General features: G+C 35.8%; 3 protein-coding genes across 4 annotated transcripts; all 3 read left to right on the top strand.

Annotated features, from left to right (window-relative positions):
* The first annotated feature begins 1,206 nt into the window (after nt 1-1,206).
* LOC105213466 (adipokinetic hormone) lies at nt 1,207-1,928 on the top strand. The gene is made up of 3 exons (XM_011186331.3): nt 1,207-1,352; nt 1,421-1,561; nt 1,636-1,928. The coding sequence occupies exons 1-3, from the start codon at nt 1,284-1,286 to the stop codon at nt 1,675-1,677; spliced, it is 252 nt and encodes an 83-aa protein (XP_011184633.1). The 5' UTR covers nt 1,207-1,283; the 3' UTR covers nt 1,678-1,928.
* Nucleotides 1,929-3,834: 1,906 nt separating this feature from the next.
* On the top strand, nt 3,835-13,182 carry LOC105213490 (uncharacterized). The gene is made up of 15 exons (XM_054229932.1): nt 3,835-3,966; nt 7,374-7,543; nt 7,761-8,121; nt 8,181-8,474; nt 8,560-8,768; nt 8,829-8,900; nt 9,007-9,137; nt 10,869-10,969; nt 11,052-11,230; nt 11,290-11,530; nt 11,686-12,061; nt 12,136-12,211; nt 12,506-12,590; nt 12,652-12,950; nt 13,011-13,182. The coding sequence occupies exons 1-15, from the start codon at nt 3,882-3,884 to the stop codon at nt 13,149-13,151; spliced, it is 2,820 nt and encodes a 939-aa protein (XP_054085907.1). The 5' UTR covers nt 3,835-3,881; the 3' UTR covers nt 13,152-13,182.
* On the top strand, nt 5,955-6,997 carry LOC114803931 (uncharacterized). 2 transcript variants are annotated; one of them, XM_029039843.2, is made up of 2 exons: nt 5,955-6,390; nt 6,448-6,997. In XM_029039843.2, the coding sequence occupies exons 1-2, from the start codon at nt 6,300-6,302 to the stop codon at nt 6,954-6,956; spliced, it is 600 nt and encodes a 199-aa protein (XP_028895676.2). In that variant the 5' UTR covers nt 5,955-6,299; the 3' UTR covers nt 6,957-6,997. The 2 variants fall into 2 exon arrangements, with proteins under 2 accessions (XP_028895676.2, XP_028895672.2); XM_029039839.2 differs by having other exon boundaries at nt 5,955-6,997.
* Nucleotides 13,183-16,027: the final 2,845 nt, after the last annotated feature.

The following is a 16,027-nucleotide window of genomic DNA, read 5'->3' as shown; positions in this document are numbered from 1 at the left end:
TGAAGCTGAAAGCATTCAGTAGACTTGTTTCAGTAGAGCAACATACATAACCCCTGCCAAGACCAGAATGGAGATCACCAATTAGCAGTCTACTCCTCAGCTAAGAGTTTCATATGTATCATGGGACACTTGAGCAATGATCTAAAATGTTTACATGTCAGATCCTTGTAAAGCAAAACTTACTTTTTTCAAAATCAATTGACAGATCTAATTTCTCCAGAATCCAACTGTTTCCTTTTGAAGCGTTGACCTTCGCAAATGAATGTAATCAATTTGATCTTCAATTGCTTGTCGTTAAATAAAATTCATAATCACGAGTCAGTCAAGAGTTGTAGTAACCTCAATGCTGGCATCACTAAGACATGAAGAACCGTTAAGACCCCTATTAATCCGACCAAACACAAATCCTGCTGTTGTGGACTCGACTATAAACACGTAAGCGGTCTACGCCAGTCAAGAAGAAGAAACACAAATCCTACACGAATGCTACTTCGACATTCAATGCATTTAAGAACCAAACTCTGGTCGATAAAATAATATCTATTTCCAAACCGGGCAAAATATACAAATTTTTGGAAACCTATCGGTGATTTATTTCTGAGAAAATAATATCTTAGCGTTGCCTTGAGAGCAATAGCTGTAACCTTGCGACCCAGATCTGATCCATACTAGCTCTTGAACTATCTAAATGTCCAACCACTCTACTTTTATCGGCTATAGCACATTATCTATATTTTTGCAATCGAAGAGTTGGATTTCTAGCTGCCTTATCAGAAAAAACTCAAATTTGAGATGATTCAAATATCCCTTTCACCCTTTTTTTCGCAAGATGGTTGCATTTTATGGTAACCGGAACGAACGTATCATATATATTCGACACAATAATTTCTATGAACTCAATTGTACAAAACCTCAAGAAAAATACTCGTATAATGCTAATACAGCCATCACAGCAATATAGTCAATATTATATTTACGTATATGGAGGGAATATGTTGTAAATGGTGTCAGACCATTACAGAATAAAAAAAAAAAATTGATAAAAGACGCCCAAACGCATTCGTTTGATTCTCCGTATAAATTTGCTGTTTCCAATCAAATTCCAATCATGTCATTACTAGTGAAGCCCGAAAAGTGCGCAACTAATTAAAAAAGTAATGATGTATACCAAAGGACCAAAAGGACATAGTGTATGCCCTGCAATGTACTGAAAGAAATCAGAATCATATAAAAGGCCTCAATAAAGTGACGATAAGCAAGCAACGTTTAGCACAGTCCTCAAGATGAATTCGACACGTACACAACTCTTCGCCGCTATGGTCTTGCTCTTCTTGGCTGTGGTCAACTGTCAGGTGCACATATTGCTCGTGAAAAGACGGCCAATGAATTGGTAAATAAAACAGTTATAATCTATTTACAGTTGACATTCTCGCCAGATTGGGGCAAACGTTCGGTGGGTGGCAGCGTTGGCGGTGGCGCAGCTGGTTTCTTCGACGCACAGCCCAGCGGCAACTGCAAGACCTCGAATGAGATGCTGCTCGAAATATTCCGATTTGTTCAGGTATAAATACGACCGTGGCGTATGAGTAACTTCTTTATAAACATATTTTAAACCTTTGCCCTCATCACACGCAGGCAGAGGCGCAACTCTTTTTGGACTGCAAGCATCGCGAGTAGAGCACAGGCTGTTTGCACTCGGCCAGGATCACCACATAAATATTCAATACTTTTAATAGAAATGTATAATTGTTTTTGATTCCTTATTTGGGGTAGTCGGCATTAGTTTGTATGAAATCCGATTATTTAAAGTTAATGAATAACATATAGCATAATACCAATGAATGTATATTATATTATATGAAATAATGATGCTATGTCAAATGATTATTACAAATAAAATATTAAAGAATGCATGCCAGTAAAGCAAATTTGCGTCAACTTTCTTCTAACTCACTGTAAGGCGGACAGGTTTCTACTAGTGATGCCGAAAAAATTTCTGTTTTGTGTGCGTTTCTGTTTGTATTTATATACCAATTTATTAATTTTGCAATTTAATTTGGCGTTGTGTCAATAACTGTAAGCGAGTTTTCAATGTCAATGTTATTAGCGCTATAAAAGTGACAAAGCATGTTCATAGCCCAGTGCATACCTTACAGGAAACATAGAACCTATATACAGTTGAACTACCATAACTCGAACTCTTGAATTGGCAATAGAAGTAAAGTATTTTATAGAAATTACCTTCCATAACTCGTAGTCGCTCTAACTCGAGATTTTTTTGTGGATTATGGTGATTCGAGTTAGGGAAGTTTAACTGTATATTGTTGATATTCAGATATTCTGATTTATTATTGAAAATATATAACTTGTACTACTCCTTATGAAACCAATTTCCATTTCCTAATACATACATATATATGTTCTAACAGTGATCAAAAATAAGGTTTGCGTTGGCAACTATATTTTGATTTAGATAAAGAGTGAGATGTAGAAATTTCGGTTGGCCAAATCATTCAGAATCCTTATACGATATAGCTCTAAGGATGTTACTTGAGTATTCGATGTTTCAATGAGATGAAAGCTGGGCAACTATGTCGAATTTATATACGTCAATTGCGGTAAATAAAAGTCCGTTCCCATTCAATACTGCCATCAACATTTTTTGGAGTGATTCAATTAGCCACAGTTTGGCCTCATATATTTGGTGTAGAATCGTAGTTTAAGTTGTTTTGTAGATTTTGATCGTTGAAATAGACTTAATACCTACAATTCCAACGACAGTCGGTTCTGAGGTACAAGAATTAACTCGAATTTTATCCGGCAAGACCTGTCTAACTCTGTTTCGATCGGAAAGTTATAAGTTATTCCTAACACCCTTGGGTAAACTCACAAGATCGTTAAAGATGTATGGGCCAAGCTTAACACCACTAAAGTGTTTAACAGAAACAGATGAAGTGCCATCTTTCTGAATCTACATTTTCATCTTGTTCAATTTGCGCCAAAATAAATCGTTTTGAAATACCTTGTCGACGATGTCCAAAGCATCATCATCGATTCGTTCGCTTGAGCATTACTCCCATGCCAAAACAAATAAGATGTGATAGTAAAAATGGTGAGTAAAGTGAATATAAAAAAAAACAAATTCAAGATACTAGTAAACACCATTTAATGTATAATCACTTGCTATTTCAATCCAAAATGTTTATACCAGTTTATTGTATTTATACCAGTTGTTTGTTCTTTACACCTATCACAAAGTTTTGTGTATTGTAGTCAGTTTATAGGAAAATATATGAATCATAGTTAGTGATACAATCCCCGTTTTCAGAAGAGCAACGAACCTAACTAGCCATGGTTGTTAGTTGTCTAAATATCAATGAAAGTTTTTATGCACGGATTTGGTAAACAATAAATAATAACTCAAACTTAAATACATATATAGTATGTGAGCATCAAATCCTTTGGCTGTTAATGACTTTTTGGCCTTCAGTTTCACAATTGTTTTTATAATTGTATGTTGATGTTCATTGCTTTTATACAGCGAGTTCAAATAATATTTTAGTTTTTTCTTTGGTTTTGTTTGTTTGTCAAAGCGCACACATTGTTGCAGTTGTTGTAGTGATTATATTGTAACAATTATACCATTACCATGATTAAGTGAATATTTTTTCCCATCATTTCCATTATCCGCTGTTAAAATGTTTCGCTTGACACTAAGCGTTCGATGATGTTTCGGGGATTTACTCAATGGTTGACTATTTAAAAGTGTATCACATTCGGCTTGAATCGGTCAATGATAACATTTACAACCGGGCAGTTGTAACATTAAGTCTGGGGACCTCTTTAACTTTGAAATTCAGATATTTTAATAATCTACATAAATGAAACGGAAATTGTATAATTCTAAAGTGAAGCGGTGCATTGTTTTCATAGCTTGGCTATTAAGCTCCGTGGAGTTCAGTGAATGTAAGTGAAAATTGTTTTTGTTTATCTTTGGAGTGCAATATCAAATTATCTATGATATCATTATAGTGAAATGATAATAACGGTGAATATGAATGCTCAGTGCCAATTTAGTATTACACATTTGAAAGTCATAATAATAATATAGATACCGCTTAGTTTATAAAGTTGATATAAGCAGCGAATATTGGATTGGAAAACTTAGAGTACTTTGATTCCTCGCAGAGCTAATGCTTCGTAAAGCCTCTCTTCCTCTTTGATTGCAGTCAACCAAATATCATAGACATATTCATTGTTATTTCATTGTTGAAAGAATGTTCGGCCCTTTAAGAGCCTATTCTTCTTCTTCTTCTTCTGTTTCTCATAAATAATTTAGTTATAACTGAGGGAATTCCAAAATGGATTTAGTTGGCCTTTATTGGAATCAAGTACAGTCGGGTCTATGTAATCAGTCGAACCCATATTTAACTACAACTTGGAATGGCAGTCTAAGAGCTACTGTCTCTAATACTTCTATAACTCGAAGTTCTCCATAATTCGAACTATTGAATTGGCAATAGAAGCCAAATTTCCTACAAATTATCTTACGTAACTCGGAAGTCCCTCTATTTCGATTTTTTTTGTGGATATGGTGATTCCAGTAGGGAAGCTCAACTGTATAACTATTAATATATCTGTCATCATAAACTTTTCGTTAGCTTTCAACTTTCAATGACTAGTCACTAAAGTCTACACTGACAACGAAAAAGCTGTAGATATAAGTTACTGGTTACTAATCGACAGCACTTCATACGGTAGTTTCGGTAAAATGGGAATATGCTCCATTTATGCAGGAAGCATTAATCGGTGGAATAAATATAATTTCAAGACCCCATAGAGTGTTTTAATGCCTCGTTTAGAGAGTAATTGCGTTTTCTATTGGTAGAAAATAAAGAAATTATTCATTAAACTCTAAATAGATCGGTTGGGATCAGATTTTTTTCCTACCGGTCATATCTAAGTGTGAATACAAACACATGCCAACAGCAATTACAAAATGCTACACAATTAAGAATTGGGTAAACCAGCTCGTCAGCGGTAGCATCAATAAAATTGAATCAGTGTGAATGATAAAAAAGCCACTGGCCGAGTTATTTTAATTTGATCAAATAAACACTTTGTTCTTTCGGAGACCGTCATGCGTGAAATTATGATTTCAATCGAAAAAAATCACACATTTTCTATATTCATATATCTAAGGCTTAAAACAATACAGTTTAGTACTATTTTTGTAATATAGAATGACGGATTTTTGAACGGGTAGTGGGTGTGAATTAAATTAATAAAGTATGTTGAGAATTTTTAATAGCAAATTTTCAATATCTAAAAATTTATTTTCTGAAATATAGGGGTCCTATAAAACTTTACTTTAGAAATAAAATTTGTTCAAACATAAGTAAAGCTTTTAGGGATTTCATTTGTCAAATGTGGTTGTCTCAGTATACCCAGATCTTACATTGAGATCGTTCTCGCAAACGATGAAAGTACTGAAATACATATATAGAACATGGATGGTTTAATCTGTCTATAAGAAACTACGTTAATATAAGTATCGTAATTATTCTTTGATGCTAATAATTGATAATGAGTGTACCAAGTAAATAAGTATAAATGAAAAATGAGAACCATTCATTGATTGGAAAGTACTGAATCGAATAAACAAACTGGTATAACTCACTTAAACTGGCATAATCAGATAAATAGGTACATAATACCAAGATTTTATATAATAATCGGTGAATGGAAGAAGCAATCAATTCTCATAGCACAAGTAGTCATTGATGGGCTCACTGACCAGCTGATGTTAAAGAGTGGCTGTAATGGAACTTATTAATTAACAAATTATACAATATTATTAACAAGAGTGCAATAGTGCAATATTCGACCTTCGATAGAATTTATCCTCACTTATGACCCTGTATGAGGCTGGTCAATTAAAGCTGTATGCATAATTGAATTTAATAGGTGACGATGCGTTCGTTCTTTATGGCAAGCAAACAATGCAAAAGCCAATATGATTATAAAATAATTTTTGGAGTACACGAAGCAGGAAATTGCTGCACACTTTATGGGCCAACTCGACAACTGCAAAAAGGTTTAACTAACTGCCGATGAATGTTGATGACGAGTTGACAAATGTGCCTAATACAGTTGAATGCAATAAGCCGCGGCGTCTAGTCGCAACGGTACACTAACTTTGAACGCGTTTAAACGGATTTTCATTTCACGCTCGGTTATGTAGCTGCGTGTACAGTACAGTTATTTTCTTTATATCAACTGGTATTTCATTGAACAGCATGCTGTGGAACGATCTCTGCTATAAACTTTACTTCTGGCCATTTTTGAATTATCTGGCGGGGATCAAAGGAATATGTCCATTCTATCCAGGTTTTTTTCCATTAATCACACTGCCACCAGGCACTATATTGACTACGCCATCCACAGTGTTTACAACAACAACAACCACCACCACCACTACAACCCAAACCACAGTGCCAACATTTTCTCCAACACCACCAACGGTCACAACACTGCCACCATGTCCGGTGCAGCCGCTGGTGTGTTTGAATGGTGGCGTTCGTCCGATACCCTACTGCCCATGTATCGATCCGAGACAAAGTGGTCTAGCAAATACGATGGGCTCAACAACAGTAGCACCATCTGTGGCGTCTCGTGTGGGTGCAGCCTCGGTCGAATTCCAAAATACTGCGTTACCGTCGGATCGTCTAACCTTTATGCCGGTCAATAATGCTCCATCGAACGTTGTTTCCAGTTTACAACCACAACCAAGTAGTAATCCTAACTTTTTCAACTTGCCTTCGGGCGTGCGAAATGGCGTACAGCCGAGCGCAGCGCCCAGCCCAGTCGGACTCGGCTCGGATACAATGGTTTTCAGTTCGCTAAGTGGCCGGCGTCGCAGAAAGCGTCGGAAGAGAAATGTGCATATGGAATAACTTTTTTCTTTTATGTTTTTGTATTTAAATTTTAATCAACGATAAAGGAGAATCAATATTGATTTAATTTCACAGAATGATAGTGTCGAAAGGAATATTACATTTTAAATTAGTAAAAACATTTATTTTATAAAAAATATTTTTAAAGCGGAACAAATATCTATTATCATATACATAATTACTGTATAACTGTAATAGTTTAAGTATAAATTATCGATTATTTTTTTATTATCATAAAACTCGCTTAAATAAAAAGAAAAATTTAAAATTTTCAGTATTCATATGGGAAGCTTCATTAAATATTATTAATTTCCGTTAAAAGTTTCAAATTGTCCCCCTTTTTACTTTTTACTTTTTTCTTTTTACTATTTTCCTTTCATTTTATTTTTTATTTTTTCAATTTATGATTTCCCTTAGCGCAAAGTTGTGTAGATTCTAGTCAACGAAGTGGCCGATGTGTGTATATGAATTCGTGTCCACAACTGGTTCAGGATTACTATGATGCTGCGAGGTTTTCCCCAAATTTTCCGGATTTTCAAAGTTTTGTGAGCGGTTCAATGTGTGGATTTGATGGCATCAATTTTATGGTGAGTAGGCAGTTATTAATTACTCTATAAATGCCTAAAAATATAGGTAATCGGAGGAGATGAAAAATCGGTAGCGAAGGTTTTGATCTCGACTGAAGCTCCTATATACATGTCTTTTTCTTAAAATCGCCGGTCAGCTCTAATACTGATTACGCTTGACCACTTTTCAAATTCCAAGAATATTCTTTATAACATATCCTAACTATGCATTTTCCAGATCTGCTGTGTTTCCATCCGGAATAATCAACCTCCAGCTAATCCGTACGCTGCCACATTTAAATTTTCTTCATTAAATTCAAGTCCAAATGTACAGGCACCAACGCTTGCGCTGCCAACAGCAGCTACGTCGCCCATAATACCATCGTTTTTGCCGCCTATCAATATGCCAGAAAGTCCAAAACCATCCGCAAGTCCGACTAATCCACCGCTATTACCGTCCTATAGTCCAAGTATAAGTTCCACCACCACAACAATACAAGTACTACCCACACGCTTGCCACCGAACAGAAGAGGCGGTGAGTGCGGCTTGAGCTCGGCTTATACGAATAAAGTTGTGGGTGGCACGGAAGCGAGACGAGGTGGGTGTATTTATGATGTCCATTATGCCAATTTTTTCAATTCTTTGTATGCGTTTTAGATGCATATCCATGGATTGTCGCTTTGGGCTATCGCGATGAGTTTAAAGCGGATACATTGAAATACCTCTGTGGCGGCAGTTTAATATCGAACCGTTATATATTAACATCGGCTCATTGTATTAATCCTTTATTGATCACAGCACGTCTCGGTGCACACGATCTGAGCGATGTCAATGAGGCGGGCGCGGTAAACATACCAATCGAACGTAAAATCATACATGAACAATATGACTCGCGTTATGTAATTAATGATATTGGTTTGGTGCGGTTAAGCGCTCCAGCTCCAGACACCGGTAAGTGGGGTCAAAATAAGAATCTGTATAATTGTATTTAACCCTTTCATTTAAATAAGAAATATAAGAATGGTATATTTCTTAGCTTATATAAGCAGCATTTGCCTACCCGAAGGTGATTTATTCGCGCAGGATTTCGTCGGAAACAATCCGTTCGTCGCAGGTTGGGGTGCAGTGAAGTTTCAAGGACCCAGTTCCAATGTTTTGCGCGACGTGCAGGTGCCAATTGTCAGTCAACAGACTTGCGAACAGTCTTATAAAGCAGTTTTTCAAAATTTAATATTCACAGATCGGGTAAGTTTTTGAGAATATATTTTCAATCTATATAGATTCTAACGTTTTTTTTCTTTATAGTTTATCTGCGCTGGCAATTCTCATGTTGATGCTTGTCAAGGGGATTCCGGGGGACCTTTAATGATGCCGATGGTAGTCATATTTGCTTATATTATATCACGCCTTACGCATATGAGTCAACTTATTTGGCTTCAAAGTGACGGGAATCCCTTGAAATTGTTCCACTTTTTTATTTCAGCTGGAAAATGGCGCTTATCATTATTACATACTGGGTTTGGTTTCCTATGGCTATGAATGTGCTCGGCCCGGATTTCCTGGTGTTTATACACGTGTGGCTTCCTACATACCATGGATACTCAATCATATGGTGTAGTATAATCTCAGAAATATTTGTTGTAAATGTAAAAAAAAAAATATAAAAATTCATTGTTATGTTTTCGAATAAGAATCTATAAAATTGGTATCTAGTGAGCATGGAAATATTCAAAAATAAATTAGAATTGAAAAAAGTCTAGTCTAAACAAAAGTCTACCTCCGTTCCGCAATATTTGTTTTCTTCTAAGAAATATATCTCAAAGCAATAACTAAGTTAACCATTTGGAATATATGTAAGATAGTATATTGAAATTAAATATAAGGTGGATAATAATGAGTATGGAGAAATTTTGAAAAATGTTAAACCAGAAGGCGATAGGACTAGGATACAGGGTTTCAGTTGTACTTTACATTATTCTAACATATTGTGTTTGATAATATATGTTATTTTCGAGTATGTGACTCATTGCTTTCACCATGATGTCTCCCTCAGCAGCTCAGTTATTAGATTTAATCTAATCGATTATCCATTAACAATACTCTCTTTATACATCAAATGTAAACAGATATTTCTAATCACAACTTTTAAGAGAGCCAATAACAAATATAGCACAATTGCAACTTTGATTATGCAGTGCACAATATGTACTCTCGCAGCGTGTCGTAAATTGATGAGTACATGAGTAATTAGCTATTTAGTTTTCTAGTCAAGAGAGCCGGTGACATGTTGCTATTGATGCTGGAAAAACAACAACACTGAGTAAAACGAGTATTAATTACATATTCATATTGATGCAAAAAAATAGAAATACATTATCAAATCTAATCGCAGAGCTACAGTAAATAGTTAGGTAACAGAGAAATATTATTATTTTATTAATAAAAAAATTACATCATACTATATTTTAAAATGTCTTCTTTAAGCCACGTTTCTTGAAAACTTTGAAACTCTCGCAGTCATATAGCAAGTTTGTAAAGTGTAGCTTTAGTAATGTCCGATACTAGGACATACATAGGTATTAAATAACTCATCAATTCTTCAACAAAACATTTAAAAATTTTTTTAAGTATTCGATTCGATCGCTTAGGTTTGAGTTTCAATAATCTCTTTCCTGTACAAAACTGGATTTACAGCTCGCTAGAAATTTTACTCTTTGATCAATTCCATCTTTTGAGATTTCCTTTCCGTCTCTGTTATTCGACAGAACATACATATGTAGGTACCACTCGATGTAATGTGTTATTGAAATCCGATGGTTTTTATGATAAGATTGCAGATATTCTTTTTAACTCGTTCTCACAGGTTCTTCTGCCTTTACAGTGCTAAAAGCTTTAACTTCGGAAAATGCAACGGAAGGTGTTTCAGTAAATTAGAAATGTTTACTTATCGATTTCAAGTTTAAATGCAATGTGTAGCTCACAATCAAATCGTGCAAGACTGATCAAAATGCTAGAATTGCATCTATTAATAAAATTGCTGACATTGTTTTTGTTTTACTTGTTCTGATCGCAGTTTAGTTGAGTTCGTGAAGATGCGCTGAGAGAAATGCAATTTGGTGAAGTCCAAACTCATGGGTTTTTTAGAATAATCAACAAACAGAATAATCCCTTTCTGCTACATTTACCAACATATAGTTGAGCACTCCGAGCATGCAATTGCATGATTGGGTCTAGTGGAAACTGTAATCAAGGTTTAGTATAGCGTCGCTTTTCCGCTAGTTTAGTACTCAGCACAGTTACGGTTCAATCGTTTATTATTAGCTATTAAAGCGCAAAAGGGGAGTAAAATAAATCAAAAAAAATGTTAACCATTAAATGTTCAGTTGCATTGCTGCTTACCGTTTTTATCTGTGAAATAACGGCACATCGTTGGATGTCGTATGAAGGTTGGTAATCAATACAATTGCTTTGTTTTGAAATTATAATCAAATAAATATAAATTGATATATGTTTGTATGTTCTTTGAAGCACCAACAAATAATGCTTGTCGCACCCCACTCGGCGACTGGGGTATGTGTGTCTCATTGAAGTACTGTCAGGAGGTGTTGAGACTCTATGAACAACTGAACATGAATCAAGCGACACGGTACTCTAAGGCTTTGCGTAATATTTGCTTTAATCGCTTAACTCCTGACAATTATCCGATCGTAAGTTTTTGCATAACTGTTGCTTAATATTTACAAAAATCTGTAATATATGTATATAGCTCTGCTGCACTCGCCCGACCTTCGAAGACGCAAATCAGAACGATAATCAAATACTTCCTACTACGCCCGTGCCCACGTCAGCAAACCAGACAACAACCACAACCACAACCACATCCACAACAACAACATCAACAGTCTCGCCAGATACCAGCGGTGATGATCGTTCCGTGTCGGATGGCGTCAACTCACCACCGGAAACCTGCCGCGTTCCACACGATGGCAGTGAGGGGAGCTGCAAGCGTGAGTGCACTTTCTGTATCGCTGCTTGGCGTGTTTTGCTTCATTGTTTTCACTCTCTATCTCTATCCTCTCTCCCCCCCTCTCCTTCCAACCACCTCCTATTTATAAAAATTATGATTTTTTTATTATATTTTTCCCTCTCTTCGTGACTTTAGCTTTAGAAAATTGCGACGTTTTGCTGCAACGCGCCAAACAGAATCCCACCAATACCGATTTCCGCAAACAATTGGAACTCTCCAATGCTATCTGCTATAGCATCGGCACGAATGTTTGCTGTCCGTTAGTGCAGCGAAAAGCATTGACGCGTTCGAATGACGCTACATGGCATTTGCCGTCGGAAGATGAAGGTTGTGGACTAACGCATCAATCATCGCTGAAAGTGGTGGGTGGTGGTGATAGCCATATAGGCGCTTGGCCGTGGATGGTCCTAATCGGGTATGACCGTTATAGTTTGTCACCCTTTCGTTGCGGTGGTTCGTTGATAACAGCGCGCCATGTGCTGACCGCAGCTCATTGCATTTTGAGGGATTTGTAAGTGACGCGGGATCGTACTCGCTAATTCGAAGTCATAAAACAAATCATAAACAATCTTGACATCGTTTCAGATCATTCGTACGTTTAGGCGAACATGATTTGAGCACCGAAACGGAAACGAAACACGTAGACATCGATGTCGTAAAGGTGAGTGTTATTAAACCATACAGAGATTTGTGGTGGTAAATTGCAAACCCACAAAACCTCTTTAGAAAGCATAGGTCAAAGTTTATACAACCCAGAATTGTTACTTTGAGACTTCGGATTGATCGTCAGAGATTTTGAGATCAAAAACTTCACCTTACATGCCCTAGGCTTTCAAAATCCGTCAAGCTTTCGGCACACTCTAAAGAAAGACAAACCCAATATTAGGATGAGATATTGTTTATGACTTTTGTTATATATCTCTTAATCCTTACTAATTTCTTTTCAACTAAACAGTCAGTACGACATCCCAATTTCGGAGCACAAGATCGACGCTACGACATTGCAGTACTATATTTAGAAAAAAATGTAGAGTTCACAGGCAAGAAAAGAATAAACCTTCAATCGATCAGCATACTCAATTAAATCTCTTTTATCCATAGATTACATATGCCCCATTTGTTTGCCCAGCTCTCCGCAACTACGTAGTAAATCATATGTGGGTTATCATCCCTTCGTTGCCGGTTGGGGACGTTTGATGGAAGGTGGACGTTCATCAAATATTTTACAAGAACTACAAATTGAGGTTATGGATAATTCGGTATGCCGACAAGCCTACCAGGCCAACAATCGACTTGTCTCCAATCAACAGTTCGACAATACGATAGTGTGTGCCGGCGATTTGGGTGGCGGACGTGATACGTGTGGCGGTGATTCCGGTGGACCGCTAATGGTGGCAGAGGTGTGTAACGTCGTTAAAGTTATCTATTACTAAATATTAAGTAATTTTTTATTTGTGTAGCCATATAAAGGTGTGACCCGCTTCTATGCACTCGGTGTGGTTTCGTATGGCATTGGTTGTGGGCGCATTGGTGTGCCGGGTGTCTATACGAATACCCAAAGCTTTTTAGACTGGATATTGGAACGTTTAGCGGAGACGTGAGCACCGCATACAAAGAAGGGCTTTACATTTAGTTTTAATTTTAAGTATGTGACGTATTAGACGGTTTGTTGACTTGATTTGTCGTCCACCAACAAAGCGTGTAATGGGCCATTAGCTTAAGTCATATTTAACTTTAATTTAGTACAGCAGTTTCGTAATTGAGTAGATATTTGATGTGCTATAAGAGCCAATTACAATTATCGAGTTTATAAATAATGTCCATTACTAAAATTATATAAACACTTGGTTTGTGAATATTTCCTTTGTTATCGAAACTGCACACTTAGTTTTAGTTAATTTTTTTATTCAACTAGAATAAAGTAACAATAATTAACCCATGCTATTAATTTTGCAACGTAACCTCTTCTTAGCTCGGTACATTTTACCCATCGGAACCAACCAACCAAACCCAAAGTAGGTCTCGGTCACAGCGATAACTGCTGCATTCGACTCAAATTCGTCTCTGGAGATGGATATGGTGGATAGAGCAACATTTCGTAGTTTAATTCATAGCCGAACTCCTGAAAGACCATTTCGGCAAATGAGATCGTTTTGTTTTGTGACCGTTTCACCTTTCTCCTGGTAGTAAATGTGTATGACACCTTGTGAATACAGAGTTTGTAGTCATTACATTTCCGTCCCATGAAACAGTCCCCTGGTTATATGTGTAGGGAACTAGAAAGAGTTATGAATCGCTTTAAACTGTTTAGTGTTATCGGTAAAAGAGGCTAGAGAAAAATATAGAGTATTTTCAAAAATATATCTAAGAGAGTCGTTAAGATGAACAAGTGTAAATATTATGCAAAAAAATCGATTAAGGGGGGAGTAAGGTTTGTTTCGTCGAAAAAAGACCTTTTTTCATGAATTTTTTTTTAGAAAAAAATATTGCTGTTGGTTTATTTTACTTATTATTATATGAAAGTACAACATTTGAAGGATACTTAAAAAAAAGTTTTATCGAAAAATAGCGAGGAATAACGGATTTATCGTGGATCTCTGCAGGCACCTCGAAAAAAAGTGTTTGTGCGGTGACCAGCCTACAGCATCACTGGATCATCCGAAACCAAAAAATCAAAATGTTTTCTTTAGTTTATTAGTTTATCTTTCAATTGACGTCGAGTTTTTTTTAATCTTTCAATTTTTCAATTTTTGGTACCATTTTCAAGCCAAAATGACGATTTTAGACGAAAAAATCGACCTATTTGTTATTGTAAAATTGTTAGTAATTAAAATTTTTGGCAAAATTTGACGTCATTCGAGAGCTATATATATGTAGAATATTTGTTCAAAATTTCAAAACGATCGATGCAGTAGTTTTTTCTGTAGGCTGTATTTGGACATATTTGTGAAAATCGATTCAAAGTTTTGTACACTCAGCGCAGGTAGCTGGAGCTACCGTTATTCAACCTGCTGTAACTCCGTTAGTTTTTCTCCGAATGACCTAAAATTTTAACACAATATTCTTGAGATGTTGATGGTTCAGGAAAAAATAAAAAAAATAATGAAGAAAAAAAAGTTGTCAAACCTTACCCCCCCCCCCTTAAATTGTGATTAAGATTTCAACTAATTTTTAGGGCCTGGTAATAGTGCAATTTCTCCTGTTTATATAAAAATGCCAATGTCTCACATTGTTTAAAGATAAATCATTTTGATATAAGCCATATTAAGAAAACTTTCAAATATAATTATACAGAATATTTAATTGTAATTTTCCGTAGACTTCAAAGGCAATTCAATACACATATGCTTAGTCTACAAAATTGTGACTGAGAAACGTTTCATTATGCTAACACCTACAATTAACACTACGTGCTATCAACTTAATATTTATGCCATTTTTATGCGTGAATTCATTGAAAATATTAATATCTATATCAATAAGGTGAAATCAAAATTGTCAATGATTAACGGTTATTATACAAAATGCTGGTTTGCGGTTTGAACTTGAATTTATTAACAAGTGCAGGTGAGCGAGTTGGCTAACTTATAAGTGTGTGCGTGTATTTCTTAATAAAAATACACATACACCTGGATCTATGCTCGCTTTTCTCTGTAGCGACAATACATGAACATATTTATGCCTGCACTCTTGTGTGTATTTGTGTACTCTTATGCGATCACGTCACCTAGGGTTTTGCCAAATTTGTAAGTTGGCATGCAGCCAATAACAACAAATGAAATTCAAATTTTAAATTTGAAGATTTTACATAAATAAAAACAAGTAAGGTAAGGCTAAGTTCGAGTGTAACCGAAAATTTTAAATTTATTTATTTATTTTTATTAAGAGATGACATAATTTGATCCACTTATTCGGTGTAAAATCCACAGGAATAAGGAAAATCATTATTTACAGTATATGGGGGCTGGGGTAATACTGGGACTGATTTCATTAATTTTCACCACCAAGCTACATTATATCCAAGATTTTTCTAGTCCAAATTTATCTTAAGATATCACTTCTTAACCGATATTAACGTTATCAAGCCCACCAGATGTTTGCGAATTCCAATATTATTTATATGGGAGCTGGAGGAAGTCATTACACGATTCATAAAATTATACATAGGCACTGAGGTCATCATTTTCGAAGTCTGAGGCCTTGCATAATTATATTCCGATTTCGACTAATACTATAGGTGCCAAATATGGTAGAAAGTGGTCGAGTGGTTCCTGAGATATGGTTTTTGACCCAAAAGTAGGCCGTGTCACCCCAATTGTACCAATTTTGCCGCCAATTTGAATATACTATAAAATTTAATACTTCCGACGTCCTTCTAAGTAAGTTAATGCACTTTTAGTAGTTTTCAACATAACCTTTGTATAAGGAGTGGGCGTGGTTATTATCTGATTTCACTCATTCTCATAATCTAGTATCA

This window comes from Zeugodacus cucurbitae, chromosome 4 (assembly GCF_028554725.1).
Source record: "Zeugodacus cucurbitae isolate PBARC_wt_2022May chromosome 4, idZeuCucr1.2, whole genome shotgun sequence".
Classification (NCBI taxonomy): Eukaryota; Metazoa; Arthropoda; class Insecta; order Diptera; family Tephritidae; genus Zeugodacus; species Zeugodacus cucurbitae.
This window is presented reverse-complemented; position numbering and strand designations above follow the sequence as displayed.

Coding starts and splice junctions, on each gene's coding strand:
- LOC105213466 (XM_011186331.3), top strand. CDS start 1,284: ATGAATTCGACACGTACACAACTCTTCGCCGCTATGGTCTTGCTCTTC. Junction 1,353..1,420: donor TGGCTGTGGTCAACTGTCAG/GTGCACATATTG, acceptor ATCTATTTACAG/TTGACATTCTCGCCAGATTG. Junction 1,562..1,635: donor AAATATTCCGATTTGTTCAG/GTATAAATACGA, acceptor CATCACACGCAG/GCAGAGGCGCAACTCTTTTT.
- LOC105213490 (XM_054229932.1), top strand. CDS start 3,882: ATGAAACGGAAATTGTATAATTCTAAAGTGAAGCGGTGCATTGTTTTC. Junction 11,231..11,289: donor CTCCTGACAATTATCCGATC/GTAAGTTTTTGC, acceptor ATATGTATATAG/CTCTGCTGCACTCGCCCGAC. Junction 12,212..12,505: donor TAGACATCGATGTCGTAAAG/GTGAGTGTTATT, acceptor TCAACTAAACAG/TCAGTACGACATCCCAATTT.
- LOC114803931 (XM_029039839.2), top strand. CDS start 6,300: ATGCTGTGGAACGATCTCTGCTATAAACTTTACTTCTGGCCATTTTTG.